Source organism: Nelumbo nucifera, chromosome 1 (assembly GCF_055504915.1).
Source record: "Nelumbo nucifera cultivar China Antique chromosome 1, China Antique-T2T, whole genome shotgun sequence".
Taxonomy (NCBI): domain Eukaryota; kingdom Viridiplantae; phylum Streptophyta; class Magnoliopsida; order Proteales; family Nelumbonaceae; genus Nelumbo; species Nelumbo nucifera.
Genome location: NC_142649.1, coordinates 10,919,182 through 10,933,421, shown reverse-complemented (window position 1 = coordinate 10,933,421; position 14,240 = coordinate 10,919,182). Strand labels below are relative to the sequence as shown.

The following is a 14,240-nucleotide window of genomic DNA, read 5'->3' as shown; positions in this document are numbered from 1 at the left end:
CTCTTTTTTTTTTCTCTATTCATCTCCATTGGATGCAAACCAGACCAGTGGTAGCGAAGTGTCCAAAAGTGAAACTACCCCCAATGAATAAACCAGGGTGAACTTTATCACCTGGTTTGCGTCTTAAGTCTAAAGGTAGGAGATGAATAGATAGAAATGAGAATGAGAATCAGAATAGGGACATCTTCATAATTTTACCTCAAGTAGTGTTACTATTATATATATATATATATATAATGAGAATACCTCCAAAGTACGAATTCACATCTACCCCCACAGAAAGCGCCCTAAAAACGTCCCACAGCACATCCTATTGGGAACATCTCCCAATGACAAATACAGGAAATGTTCTCAATGCACGCTGAGATGTGCATGTGGGGCGTTTTTGGGGAGCGTTCTGTGGGGGGCAGATGTCAACTCCCAAAGTACAGGATACCCATCTGCAATTTACCCTAAAAAAAGGAATTTCCTTCGGGACCTTTGCCATTTGGAGAACAACCTTACAAAGGCTGACTATTACTTATACTGGGAGTTCTAAAACAAACTCCTTTACGTTCCATGTTGACAGCCTGAAGTAAAATGAATCTCCCCCATCAATCCATCATTGTCCCCCACTGTACCAGTCTTGGCTTGGGCCATCTTATTCTGCACCGCTGTTTCACCAATGCATCAGGCGAACATGGGCCGAAATTGTAACAAATGCACACCCATATTTCCGCATCAGGACATGCCCAACAAATGCCAGTAATCACAGAAATATACTATGTTATTAAGTTTGACGATGATCTATATTGCAAAGAATAAAATATAACTTAATCGCCATGTCAGTTCTGCACAATCCCCACAAAGACGATCTTTATAATAATCACATTAGAAACATTGCCACTTGAGCCGAAGATTAATATAATTCATCATTCTTCAGCAGCACTGGCAGAACTTAAATCCACACTTAGGTCCAAAACCTGTTTACAAGCAAATCCTGTTAGTTGCATGTACTGAGACAGCGTAAGCTATTTTCAATTAATAAAGCATGAACATAGTTATTCTCACACATACACACACACACAAATAACAATAAAACAAAACAAACAAAACAAGAAACAAGCTCCCTTGTGTAAAATTCCTATCAGTCTATACTCTTTACTTTTGATTTGGGAATGCAGCAGGGTGCTATAAACTCAGCTAGAGGGTTGATAGGGTTAAAACATAGAAGGGTGCATGTAGGGTGTCAATGGACCGGTTTTGGATTGGACCCTCTCCAAATCAAAATCAATTTGGAAGGATTGGACGGACCAATAAGACATTAAATTGGACCAGTCCAGACTCAAATGGTCCAAAGTATTTATCGGAATGGATTGGACCTGATCCATCTATAATGGATTTATATTGGATTGGGTTGGATTGTACCAATATCCGGTCCATTGATAGAAGAATACAGGTGTCAATAGACCATGTTTGGGTTCGAACCAATCTAAATTAAAACCAATTTGAACAGATTGGATGGTCCAGACATTGAATTGGACTGGTCCAAAATTGTCCAGAGTATTCATCAGATTGGATTGGACCTAGTCCATATGTAATGGGCTCATATTAGAGCGGATCTGATTGGACCAAATCCAGTCCAACTGACAGCCTTAGATGCATGCAGGGACCACTGGCATAACACGGAGAGCCTTCCGTTCAGTGGATTTGAACCTGTGCCTCCTCAAAATGATGCCAAGTGACCAACTCAACTATGGGATCTTTATCTTTGACATGGTTCCCATGCTCATAGGTCATCTATTTTTCCTCTTTAAACAACTCAAAGTGGATGGACCAAGGAATATTCAGTGTTTGGTCAACTCAACTAGCTACTACTCTGTTTCAGGTCTTGTACATCAAGTCACTCCAAAAAAACTAGACTACTATGGATGGACCGAGGAGTCATTACTTTAACAGAAACTTGTCATTAAAATTCTTACCTTCCCAGTAATCATGGTATACATGTTGAGTACATCCATGACAGTCGACTCAAAATGTGTTGTTGCATCATAACTCTGTTGGAAGAAAAAAAGCAAAGGGGGTAAAATCAAAGTTCATTGCAAAACACTTTTCTTATAGGTAGACATTGCAAGATACTCACAGTTGATATAAAACAATTGTCCAAAGAAGGTTCATTGACAGGTTCATATCTATCATAAACATCAAAGAAGATCTCATCAATAGGTCCTAGAAGGTCAATTCCTGGCTTTAGTTCAACCTCAGGCTGGTTGGTTTCTGCTTCTGTTGTGACAAATGCAATGAATTTACCCTTTGGAGCGACATTGTGTGCATAAGAAGAACAGAAAAGGTACCTGTTCAACCATAGAGGCATTTAAAATTTTGGAATCACAATGGAAACTGGTATTTCAAGTGCAGAGTGCAACAATCTTGATTTCATAGAAAGGATTATGCAGCTTATTAATTATGATGAGGAAAGCTATTCTCATATTTTTCTGTCCCTATTGTTATACATGGGAAATAAGGGGTTTCATGGTAATAAGCATCTTTAATACACACTATGAACTGATGCCATGGTGCATGATAGCCATAAGATTCCCAAGTGACATGTTTTGCAGGTGCTAGTGGTAGAGTCAAGAGGGCTTGTGGAAGATGAGACTTGTGAAACTAGCATTCCCCAACACGATTTAGTGAGCTGTCCTGCTTCAGAGGCACTTAGGATGTCTCTCCCTCTCTTTTTTTTTTTTTGGTATTGGGAAAAAGTCTCAAGGTATAGCCAATATGCCCCCGAGGCTTGAGCAAAGCATACTTCTGACATGATTGGCATGCTCTTCTCATGCCTGAAGTTGGAGGCCTCTGCTTCATATGGATGGCAATGTAACTTTAAGAAAAGATTTTTAAAACTTTTTTTTGTTAACCTAATCTGAAGGCAAATGGGGCTTACACAAAAATTTCCATGGTTTGTCTAATAAACGATACAAGAATCAATTATTATACAGTATTATTTATTCATTAGGAGCAATTGTCCGATCGAACTTTGGAGTGTTGTGTCGGATACACCTTTGTATCTATTTTACCAGTAGATATGTTAGTATCACAGCTTAAAGATCCACATTGTCAATTACAACACCTAACAGCATAATGTGGCACCAAAAAAAAAAATCAGAACCAATATATGTGGAGTGTAAGTGTAAGTGTGTTACACATAGGGATAAGAAAATGTGATTCAATGTAGGTCATAAATGAGTAGAATGTATATCTACCAAATTTATGGAACTTCGTGACTATCTTTTTAACAAGGGATGCAAACAATTGGAGATGGAGTGACTATGGAGGTTACACCATTCATGCATACAGAATTTAGGAAGTGGTAAAAGGTTAGTCCAAAAGGCATTTTCTATGTAAAGTCATTTCTCCTTGCCCTTAACAGAAGAAGGGGAGAGCTCTTTTACTGCAGAATTCACATAGTTGTTAAGGCATTAAGTCAAAGCTGGGCATCAGTAAAGCCCATTTCCATAATTGGTCTAGCAACTAGGAAAAAAAATTAAAAGAACCAAAGTAAAGGTGTTAGGTAGTGAAATATAGGGGCGATCATGGGCTGGGCCAGGTCAGGTTTAGCACCAATGATAAGGACTTTAGTCACTGTCCAACAGATTGGGCCAGGTTTACAGGCTTTCTGGGCCTAATGACTTTGGGCCCATGACACCTAACAATAAAATTTTAATTTTTTAAATTAAATGTGTAATACATGAAAAAAAAAACATTACACAAGCCCAAACTAGATTGGGCTTGACTAGGATTTGGACCTATGGCACAAAAAAATATGGCATGGGCCTCATTTAATTCTTAGGCTTGGTTTGGCATGGCCTACCTTTCCATTTATAGATGAAGAAGCCTTCATTCCCATCCTTGAGCAATGCGGGACCTGCAACAACACTCAATAGTGAGTGTTCGTTGAGTGTTATCCCAAGTCCCACATTGCTCAGGGAATGGAATGAAGGCCTTGCTGAGGAGGGAAATTGTCATACTTGAGTTGACTCAAGTGTTGGCACATGTTGACTGGTTGATATACATGTCAACTCATGAATATTTATTTATCTGTTAAAACTTAAAAATATATATATTTTATATACAATAATAAAAATTTAATGTAAAACAAAATTATATTTACATTATATTATATTGCAGGCCAAGCCAGGCCAGGGCTGGGCCTCCACACAAAAACTTGGGCCCGGGCCCGGAAATTTATGGGCTGGGCTTTGCCAGTCCAAGAATGATCACCCCTAGTGAAATGCCAGCCTAACAAACATAACTGTTTTACATAACATCCATTGTTTCTTCACAACTAATGAAGATTATAGTTAACAATTTATATAGCAAAAGAAAAACAATCCTTGCAGGTACAGACAAAGTCCTCTAGAGGTTTACAATAGAATCAATGATAATAAGTTATCTATGTAGTTTCATTGTGAAACAAATAAGAATCCCAAGAAAAAAAATCCTTGCAGGTACAGGCAAAGTCCTCTAGAGGTAGTACCTCTATCTTATCCAAATCAGTCAAGTAAATTGGTTGCTAATATCAGTTTAGTCATCTTGGATTGGTTGGTAGTGCACCCAGAGTTCAAAGATGTAAATCAGTCACTATTTGGTTCAGATTTTTGCTCTTTACATGATATTCTTGTAGATGATGTATAAGGTTCCTCTTTTCTGTTCTTTTTGTAGAAATTAATTGTTCACTAGGAACATGGATCCTCAGCACCATTTTGCCATTAATGTTCTTTTTCATTAAAATAAGTTTCTTTCCACTTTACCATCAAGAAAAAAAGCAGTCAAGCACATTTCAGAAGATGGGATGGCTGATTTTCATTAGTGGTACTTCAAAGCAAGACTAGCATGCATATCTGAAACACAAATTACAGGAGAAAAAAGCATATGTATATTCAGTCACTCAAAGGAAGTTCGATTAAGAACTCAACAGTAAGCAAGCATGAGAGAGAGAGAGAGAGAGAGATCACATGTCAGATCTGCGACCCAGTTGCTCCTGTGGCAGGATGACCTGCGCTGAGTGAGAATCACTAGTATTTGGGATGGGATGGCTCATAATACAGATTGCTCTTGCAACCTTCCCAACTTTCCTAACCTGTTTCACCATTCAAATTCTTTGTTTAGCACAGTCTTCACATTTTTCGTTTTTCTTTTTTCAGTGACTATCAATTTATTTTAATTGGAAGCCTTGAGATCCATTTGAATAAGCTGTTCACACTGGAGGACAAGTACAAAGCTTCTATTATGTGATGATGCAAGGACCATGGACCAACAGAACATGTTGGTAAAGTCTTAACCTTATGTTTCTCTCTTTTAAAAATAATTAACAAGTATTGTCCACTACCGGGAGTTTTTTTATTGATAGCAAATTCCATAATTTTATTTTCCTTTTCTAATAGAAACGAAATCAGATAAACACAGGCATATATGTTACTTCTCAATGTTCCAGCCTCGTACAATGTTTCTAGGGAGGTTACAGTGCAAGAATGTCAGGAACTTCTAATTGAGGCTGAAAATAAAGAGGCTGAGCCCTTGCTTTTATTCCTTGAAAATGAAAAAGGAAATACAAAAATAAATAAAAAGAAAATAATAATTTTCTTCAAGGGTTCAACACAGTGTCCACTGAGGTGTGTTTGATTGAATCCCAACAAATAAGAAAATAATAAAAAGAAACTAGTATATGAATTTTGAAAATATTATAAGCCAACAAAATGAATATTTAATGTAATAATCAATATTATTAAAGTCTTATGATTCACGATTTGACTCTTTTGAATCTTATATATGAACCTTCTTTTGAAAAAAATCTTATGATTTTTATTTGAATATTGCGATTTGATTCATGAATCTTACAATTTATACTATTCAAGTAATTCAAATCAATTCAATTAACAATTATTTCTTGACTTTGTCATTTATTTATTTCTACTTAGTTTTGTTAAGGAAGACTTGTTTTGAAGCCTTTACTATTTACTGGAAAGTGATTTATTTATGTTAAGTAAGACATTTTAGAATCAGTATTGAATTTATTTTCCATCATTTGTAGGTTAAATAGCCATTGTATGTGAATTATTTATCCTTCAAGTCAAACTTGATTGTATCATCTTAGGTTTCTAGTGTGCAAGTGAGTTCTATTGCTTTTGTACATATATGGTAGATATGGGCTAAATATAGAGTAAAATCACTTTTCTATATATAATTAGATTTTTAGAATATCTATTTTTAATTTTTTGATAAGTTTGTAAAACATCGAAATAATCTTAGAATTCACGATTCAATTCTATTGAACTTTCTGATTTATGATATGATTATGATTTTCGAAACATTGACAATGTCTATTGTAATATTTAATCTTACAAAATAAAAATTTAACTTTTATATGACACCTTGCCCAAAAATAATTAGGTTCTGTTGTACATTGAAGGGAGTCACCAAAACCGGGGGGTTCGTACACGTATATGCATGTAGGACTTAGCTAAGCTGTTGGGTTATAGGCCATTCTAGTATACAAGTCCCTTGCAGCTCTCATTCCTTTCCAATGTGGGACTCTCTTCATACTCTACTCACATGTGAATCCCAACAGGTGCTTGGATAAGGTGACCTTCCATAAGCATCTTGTCATTTAGGCATCACCTTGAGAACTATACCACAGTTGTATTTTCTTGATGTTGTTCTGTTTTTTTTTATCAGCAGAAAATATATTTCATTTTATTGAATTTAATTAAAAGTGGTCAGTATAACATGACGACAGAAATGTCAAACCTAATTTTAAATCCAAATTACATAGCAACCCAGAATAATTGTTGCCTTAAGACCCCTTGTTTAGCAAGTGAATCAGCTAACCCATTTGCACTCCTTCTAACCCACTTAAATTCAGCCTCTATGTCCTTTGCAATATTTTCCACTTCCCTTATCATCTTTTTAGGAGTCCAAGGAATCCACCTATAACACTTTGCCAATATGACTACTTTTGAATCCCCTTCCACTTCAACAATTCTAAGACCCAGCTGGTTTTGCTAAACGGAGACCTTGCAGGAGAGCCAATACTTCAGCCTTCAAAGAGTTTCCCCAATTGGTCCTGAAAACATAGCCAAGATCCTCCTCTCAGAGTTTCTGATTACTAGGGCTGTTCATGAATTGGGCCAAACCGACCAATCCGACCTAACTCAATCCGAGTTGGTCGGTTTTCTTAAAATTTTGGTCAACTTCGGTTTAAAATGCGGTTTATGAATTTAACCCTCTTCTAAAGCACAAGTTCCAATTTAAACCAATTGGAGGTGTGTTCCCATTCTGGAAACAGTCTCACCCTTAAATAGGGAGATAGCAAAGAGATCAAAAAATTAGTTTTTGAGTGGGGCAACTTTAGCATCCCAGCCACTACCCTTCCATCCCATGAATGCTTACTATTACATTGTGCCACAGCCTTTGATTCTCAAAAGAGAACCTTCCTAACCATTTGCCTAGCAAACCATGTTTCTACAGGCAATGTTTCCTAACCCTAGATCTCCTTTTTTCCTTAGATTTTCTAACCTATTCCCATTTAACCAAGTGATCCTTCTTATCTTCTCCCGGTTCCCAAAGAAAATCCCTCATGGTTCTCTAGTTGTCTTGCTATCCTGCCTGCTATGCAAAAAGTGGAGAGGAAATAAATGGGAAGATTTGCCAGTGTTGCTCTAATCAAAGTAATTCTTCCCCCTAAAAAGATGTAGTTCCATTTCCAAAGGGCTAACTTCCTAGAGAACCTCTCCACTACTGGCTTCCAAAACCCATTGGACCTAAGGTTCCCTCCCAAAGGCAAACCTAAGTATACTACAAGCATAGTTGTCAAGGCAACAAGGCACTCTTGGAGGCTCACCCCACTTGATCACCAAGTAGTTTTGTACATTGTGTTATAAAATACTTTTATATTCTTAATTTTTTGAGATCATAATTATAAAATAGACATTACTAAACTAAAATATTAATTTTGTATGTTTATATACTATTATGTTTATTATTATTTCTTATTTGTTAGGGTTTAATCAACACATATTGCTATATATTGTATTGAACCCTCAAAGACTTCAAAACTTGGACCAATAAGTAAGGAAAAACTTAAAATTTTGTCTAATCAACACAGTTTCTTATAAAAAATAGGGGTTCAGCCCCTATATTTTTTGACTTTTCTTTCTTCTTTTTCTTCTCATGAATATGTTGATTTTCTATACTTTAACATGAACTTTATACTTTTCTATGGATAATAACTAAGGAAATTTGGCTATGGAACCTAGGGAACTACCCCAGAATATATGTTTTTTAAATCCATCGCCTAGGTGACTAGGCGACAAAGTGCCCCCCTGTTGCCTAGCCTCACCTTGGAGCCTCAAAACTATATTATGACTACAGGCCAACTTCTAACCTCACAGCCCAGCAGCACGACAAACCTTAGCAATTCTCCTTCCAAGTTGATCCCTGCAATTCCACTCTTTCTCTAATCAATCATCAATTCAAATTCCTCACCATTTCCACATGAACACCCTCATAGAACAGAATTGTATCATCAGATTTTTGTTTTGAGAAAAAGTTAACTGATTATATTAGAAAAGAAGACAGGTACATGAGGAAACGTACATGCTACAGCTGAACCAACAAGAGGAAATTACAGGGACAGATTTCTTTCACTGTACATGACTTCCCTAAGGGTACCCGATTTAGCTAAACCATCAGCTATAGTATTTAATTCTCTGGGAATCCAGAGTATGTTTACAGTCATGGTGTTCAGAATATCTCTGGCTTCAGCCAAGTAATGATCTAGTCTCCAAGGGCCTCCCTCTTTCTCCTCTAACCATCTTATTGTATTTGTTGAGTCTCCTTTAATGGTTAGAGCAGACCAGCCCTTCTCTTTAGCGATTCAAAGACCTGTGAGTGCAGCCATGATTTCTGCTTTTGAAGACTCAGCCACCCCGATTGGGCCACTATATGCCCACATGATGCTCTCCTCACTCCCTCTAAAAACTCCACCTATTCCAGCAACTCCAGGGTTTCCCGAAGCACTGCCATCAAAGTTTAAAGTTAGCTCTGATAACAGTCTTGCAGGAATAGTGTTTGCCCTGTTAGAATGTCTTAGTGAAGAGAAGAGGATTTCCCCCAGATTTCTTTGTAAATCATTCAGAGATGCCTTTGAATTCTGCTGAAATGGAGACCCAAAGATTGCCCTGAAAAGTAATGTGAGAGAATAAATCTTCAATAGATCTGGTTTTGTTTTCAAAGAGGCGGTTGTTTCTTTCTTCCCAAATGCACCACAACACTGCTTGGGCAATTGTACACCAGTAAATTTTCCCCCTGCTTCCAAGACCACTGCCCCTCCATGGACATAGAAAATCCATTAGGCTTTTAGGAAATACCCAGCTGTAGCCTGTAAGATTAAGAAAATAGAACCATATTTTTCTTGTTTCTGGGCAGTGTAGAAAGAAGTGATCAGTTGACTCGCCTTCTTTCAGACATAAGGGGTAAGCATGGGGGGAGATGAACAATCTTCCTCTGTTCTTCTTTTGAACCAAGTCACAAGTGTTGATTTTGTGAAGACAGGCCTCCCAAACAAAGAAAGATACTCTTGGGAGAATATTGGAGCACCAGACGCTCTTGTGGGGAAAACTAGAAATGGAGGAATCCAAAACCAAGGCTCTAAAAAAGGACTTAGTTGAGAATTTGCCATCAGGTTGAAGTTTCCAAATGCTTTTGTCTGGATTTAGTCGGGAGATGTAGACCTCACTTAGAGAATTAAAAAGGTTTTCTCTCATCAATCTCTGAATTTCTTAAAGATCTTCTGAAGTTTAGGTTCCAATTAAACCCAGAGGGTGAGGGTTGGATACAGGAGTTGACAGTGGTATCTTTGGAAAGATAGGTTGAACAGGCAGGGAAAAGTGTTTGCCAAGGTATCTGCCCCCACCAAAGGTCATTCCAAAATTTGATTTTCAGTCCATTACCCACTTTGTATTTGATGAAAGAAAAGAAAGAGTAGGTTGAAGAGATACCTTTCCAAGGGTTTGAAGCTTTTACCTGGTTCAGTTGCACTTTGCTATCCCAACCATTGGTGTGTCTTCCGTACTTACTGCTGATGATGGAAGTCCACATAGCATCTGTCTCGACTGGGAATCTCTATAATCACTTCCCTAAAAGGGCTTGATTCCTCTCCTTGATGTGTCCAATGCCAAGGCCCCCGGTTTCCTTGAGTTTGCAAACCTGATCCCGACCAACTAGATGATTCTTTTGATCACCACCCCCTTCCCACAAAAAATCACGTTGAAGTTTTTCAATTCTGTTTCTGATTTTTGCTGGGACTAGGAACACTGAAAGATAATAGATGGGCAGACTAGCCAAAGAAGCCTTGATTAATGTCAACCTACCACCCTTTGATAGGTAATTCTTCTTCCATGTGTCCAGCCTTTTTTCACACTTTTCTATCACCGGATCCCAGAAGTTTTCACTTCTAGGGTTCCCACCCAAGGGCATCCCCAAATAGCGAAAGGCCAATTTTCAACTTTGCACCCTAGAGCCTCCTTCAAGTTTTCCAACAGAGACTCACTTATGTTTACTCCCACTAAACTACTTTTTGAGAAATTCACTTTAGTCCTGACACCATTTCAAAGCATGTTAGAATCCGCTTCAGATTTTTTATTGTCTCCAAATCAGCATCCAAAAAAAGGAGAATATCATCAGCAAAGAGTAGATGGGATACCTAAATTGCTTCTCTACCCACTTCAAAGCCTTTCAGCAAATTTAAACTTTTTGCTCTCTCGAAGAAACAACTTAACACATCAACAACTAGGGTAAATAATAAGGGGAGAGTGGACATCCTTGTCTAAGGCCCCGATTAGCCTTAAAGTAGCCTTTAGGCTCTCCGTTCACCAATACTGAAAACCAGGCAGAACAAATACAACCTTTTATCCACCACACCCATCTAGAGCTAAAGCCTTTTAACTGCAGAATCTCTAGGAGGAAATTTCAATTGACTTTGTCGTATGCCTTTTCTAAGTCTTTTTTCTTGTAAACATTCATTGGCCACTAGAGTACTGTCTATTATTTGTCTCCCCTTCACAAATGCAAATTGATTTTTGGAAATTAGATCCCCCAGGACCTCTTTCAACCTATTTTCCAAAACCTTGGCCACAATTTGGTATATGCTTCCAACCAAACTTATGGGATGGAACTCTTTTACTTCCAAGATGCCTTCTTTTCTTGGAATTAAGGCTATAAAAGCTGAGTTGTTTCCCTTGTTTATGATAGCTGAAAATCGTTAAACACCTCCATTAAGTCCAGTTTGATTATGTCCCTGCAAGTTTGCAAGAAAAACATGGGGAAGCCATCTGGCCCAGGAGCATGATCCCCATCCATACCGTCAATAGCCGCCTTTATCTCTTGTTCCTCAAAATTCTTCTCTAACTAGGTTTTCTTCTCCTTCGATAAGGTGTGGCCATCCAAAGAATTCAAGAAGTTTTTTTTTTGATCAATAACAGATTCATTATATTCATTGAAACATCATACTAATTATAGCACGGAAGACAAACACTCTTATCTTCCGAATACAACTTAAACCCTCCAAAGAGGGAAAAGGAAAAAAGAAACAGTTAAGTTACAACTTAGCCCAAAACATTGCTTCCCTTTCTATCCCTTGTTTAGCTAACCCATCAGCTAAAGAATTAGCTGATCTCTTAACCCAACTCATCCTCATTTCCATCCCCCGCACCAGCCACCTGAATTTCCTCTTCTCATTTCTGTAGTTCCATAAGCCACAGTTGTCTTTAATCAGCCACCCTATCACCACCTCCGAGTTCCCTTCAATTAAGAGTCTTCTAACATTCATCTCCTTGGCTTTCTGAACTCCTTCCAAAACTGCCAAGATCTCAACTCTAAGGGAATCCCCCACACCAATTGGGCCTGAGAACAGGGCAGAGATGATCCCGTTCTCATCCCTAAAAACACCTCCAATCCCTGATTGTCCAAGATTCCCCCTACAGCTCCCATCAAAATTTAATTTTAAGAAGCCAGCAGGTGGGGGAATCCAAGACACCCTTATTATTGGTTTGATCTATATGCAATTTGCAATCTCACCCCACTTTCTCAACATGTCTTCCACTGTGTAGTCTGTAAATAGCTCTAGTGATTTCAGCCACTGTACAACCCTTATATGGATCACGGCCATCAATTCTTCAGCCCCTCTCTCCTTTTCTGAGAAGATCCTAGAATTTCTTTCTTCCCATGATGACCAGCATACTGCAGTCCTCAGCCCTCTCCACATAGTCCTTCCCCTTTTCCCGTGCCACCTGAAAAAAGAAGGGGAAAAAAAGGCTATGCAATTTTGATGGAGGGTTCCATCTGCACCCAAAGAGAGAAAAAGCCCACTCTCAAATTGATTTCGCAAATTGGCAAGACACCAGTAAGTGAAAACCAGTTTCCCTATCTGCTTTGCAAAGAACACACCAATGAGGTGACAAGCAAGTATTGTGTCTCTTCTTTTGGAGCAAATCCCCAGTGTTGAATCTTTCCAAATAGACTTCCCAACAAAAACCACCAACCCTAGGAGGAATTGGTCTGCACCAAACCTCATTAACCGAGAAAGGGGAGGTTGCAGGACTGGTGGACTGGCAAAGGACTTTGAAAAAGGAAGCATAGGAAAAAGAGCCCGTGGAGGTAGGGGTCCAAATTCTAGAGTCCACCTTAGAAGGGTCTAAGAACACATTATCAAGAAGTTCAAGGAGGCTCGAAATACTATCAAGGTCTAAATCCCTCACAGCCCTCCTTAGACCCAGGTTCCACCCAAACCCTGAACTAGAAGAGGAACGGGTGATGAAAGAAGAAATTGGCTCATGTTTAAAATCAGAAAGAGCATACAAAGAAGGAAACTAGTCCTTAAGAGGACTGACAAGTTAGATGCACGATCCCTTAAGTGTATCTTCCTTGGCTATTCTCGAACTCAGAAAGGGTACAAGTGTTACCATCCCAGTTCTCGTCGTTTTTTGGTATGTGTTGATGTTACTTTCTTCGAGTCTACTCCGTTCTTCATGGGGTCCGGTGATGGTGCTTCCTCCACATCACCTCCTCTTCCCCTTCCTGTGGCTGATCCTCCTCCTCTGGTTCCAGTCGTGCCTACATCTTTGCCTTCGGTGCCACCGTCCGTTGACCGCCCACCTATCCGTCACGTGTATACACATCGCCCACGTGTACCGGTTGCGCCTCCTCCGGCTTCATCACCGTCGACAGATCCGGCTTCAGATCCGACACCAGCCTCCGACTTTGATCTCCCTATTGCCTTACGGAAAGGTAAACACACCTGCACCCTTCATCCTATTTCCAATTTTGTTTCCCTTACTCACCTCTCCACCTCCCATTGCCAATTCATCTCCTTGTTATCTTCAGTGATTGTTCCTAAGGATGTCCAGGAAGCCCTTACCTCTCTAGAGTTGCCGTGCTATGAAAGAAGAGCTCTCTGCACTCCATCATAATCACACTTGGGACATCATCGCTCTTCCTCCTGGGAAGCAGGCTATCGGTTGTAAGTGGGTGTATACCGTTAAGTACTTGCCAGATGGTCGTGTTGAGCGCCTAAAGGCGCGGCTGGTTGCGAAAGGGTACTCCCAAACCTATGGCATTGACTACACAGAGACATTTTCCCCGATTGCTAAGATAGGGTCAGTTCGTGTTGTCATCTCCCTGACAGCTATGTATGATTGGCCTCTCATCAACTAGATATCAAAAATGCCTTTTTGCATGGTGATTTGCTCGAGTAGGTCTACATGGAGCAACCACCAGGGTTTGTTGCTCAGGGGGAGGATGGTAAGGTATGCAGACTTAAGAAGGCTATATATGGCCTTAAACAATCCCCTCGAGCATGGTTTGGTAGGTTCAGTGAGGTGGTCAAGAAGTTTGGTATGAAACAGTGTCAAGTTGATCATTCTGTCTTCAGTCATGACTCTTCGGCAGGAAAAATACTACTGGTGGTGTATGTAGATGATATCGTTGTGACTGGGAATGATAAAATGGGCATTGACAGATTGAAGGCATTCCTACAGGAACACTTTCAGACAAAGGACCTTGGAAAATTGAAATACTTTTTGGGCATAGGGGTAGCAAGATCTAAGCATGGCATTAATTTGTGTCAGAGGAAATATGTGCTGGATTTACTGGAAGAAACAGGTTTGTTGGGTACTAAACCGACTGAGACACCTATGGAAACCAAT

General features: G+C 39.1%; 1 protein-coding gene across 1 annotated transcript in view; it reads right to left on the bottom strand.

Moving 5' to 3' along the window:
- Positions 1-739: 739 nt before the first annotated feature.
- The window catches only part of LOC104612208 (guanosine nucleotide diphosphate dissociation inhibitor 2), a 109,376-nt gene continuing 95,875 nt past the window's right edge, over positions 740-14,240 (bottom strand). The window contains exons 10-13 of the mRNA XM_010279555.3: positions 4,995-5,119; positions 2,123-2,333; positions 1,962-2,036; positions 740-962 (exon numbers count right to left, since the gene is read on the bottom strand). Coding sequence (XP_010277857.1) covers positions 912-962; positions 1,962-2,036; positions 2,123-2,333; positions 4,995-5,119 — 462 coding nt within the window. The 3' untranslated portion in view covers positions 740-911. The remainder of the gene's footprint in view (positions 963-1,961; positions 2,037-2,122; positions 2,334-4,994; positions 5,120-14,240) is intronic.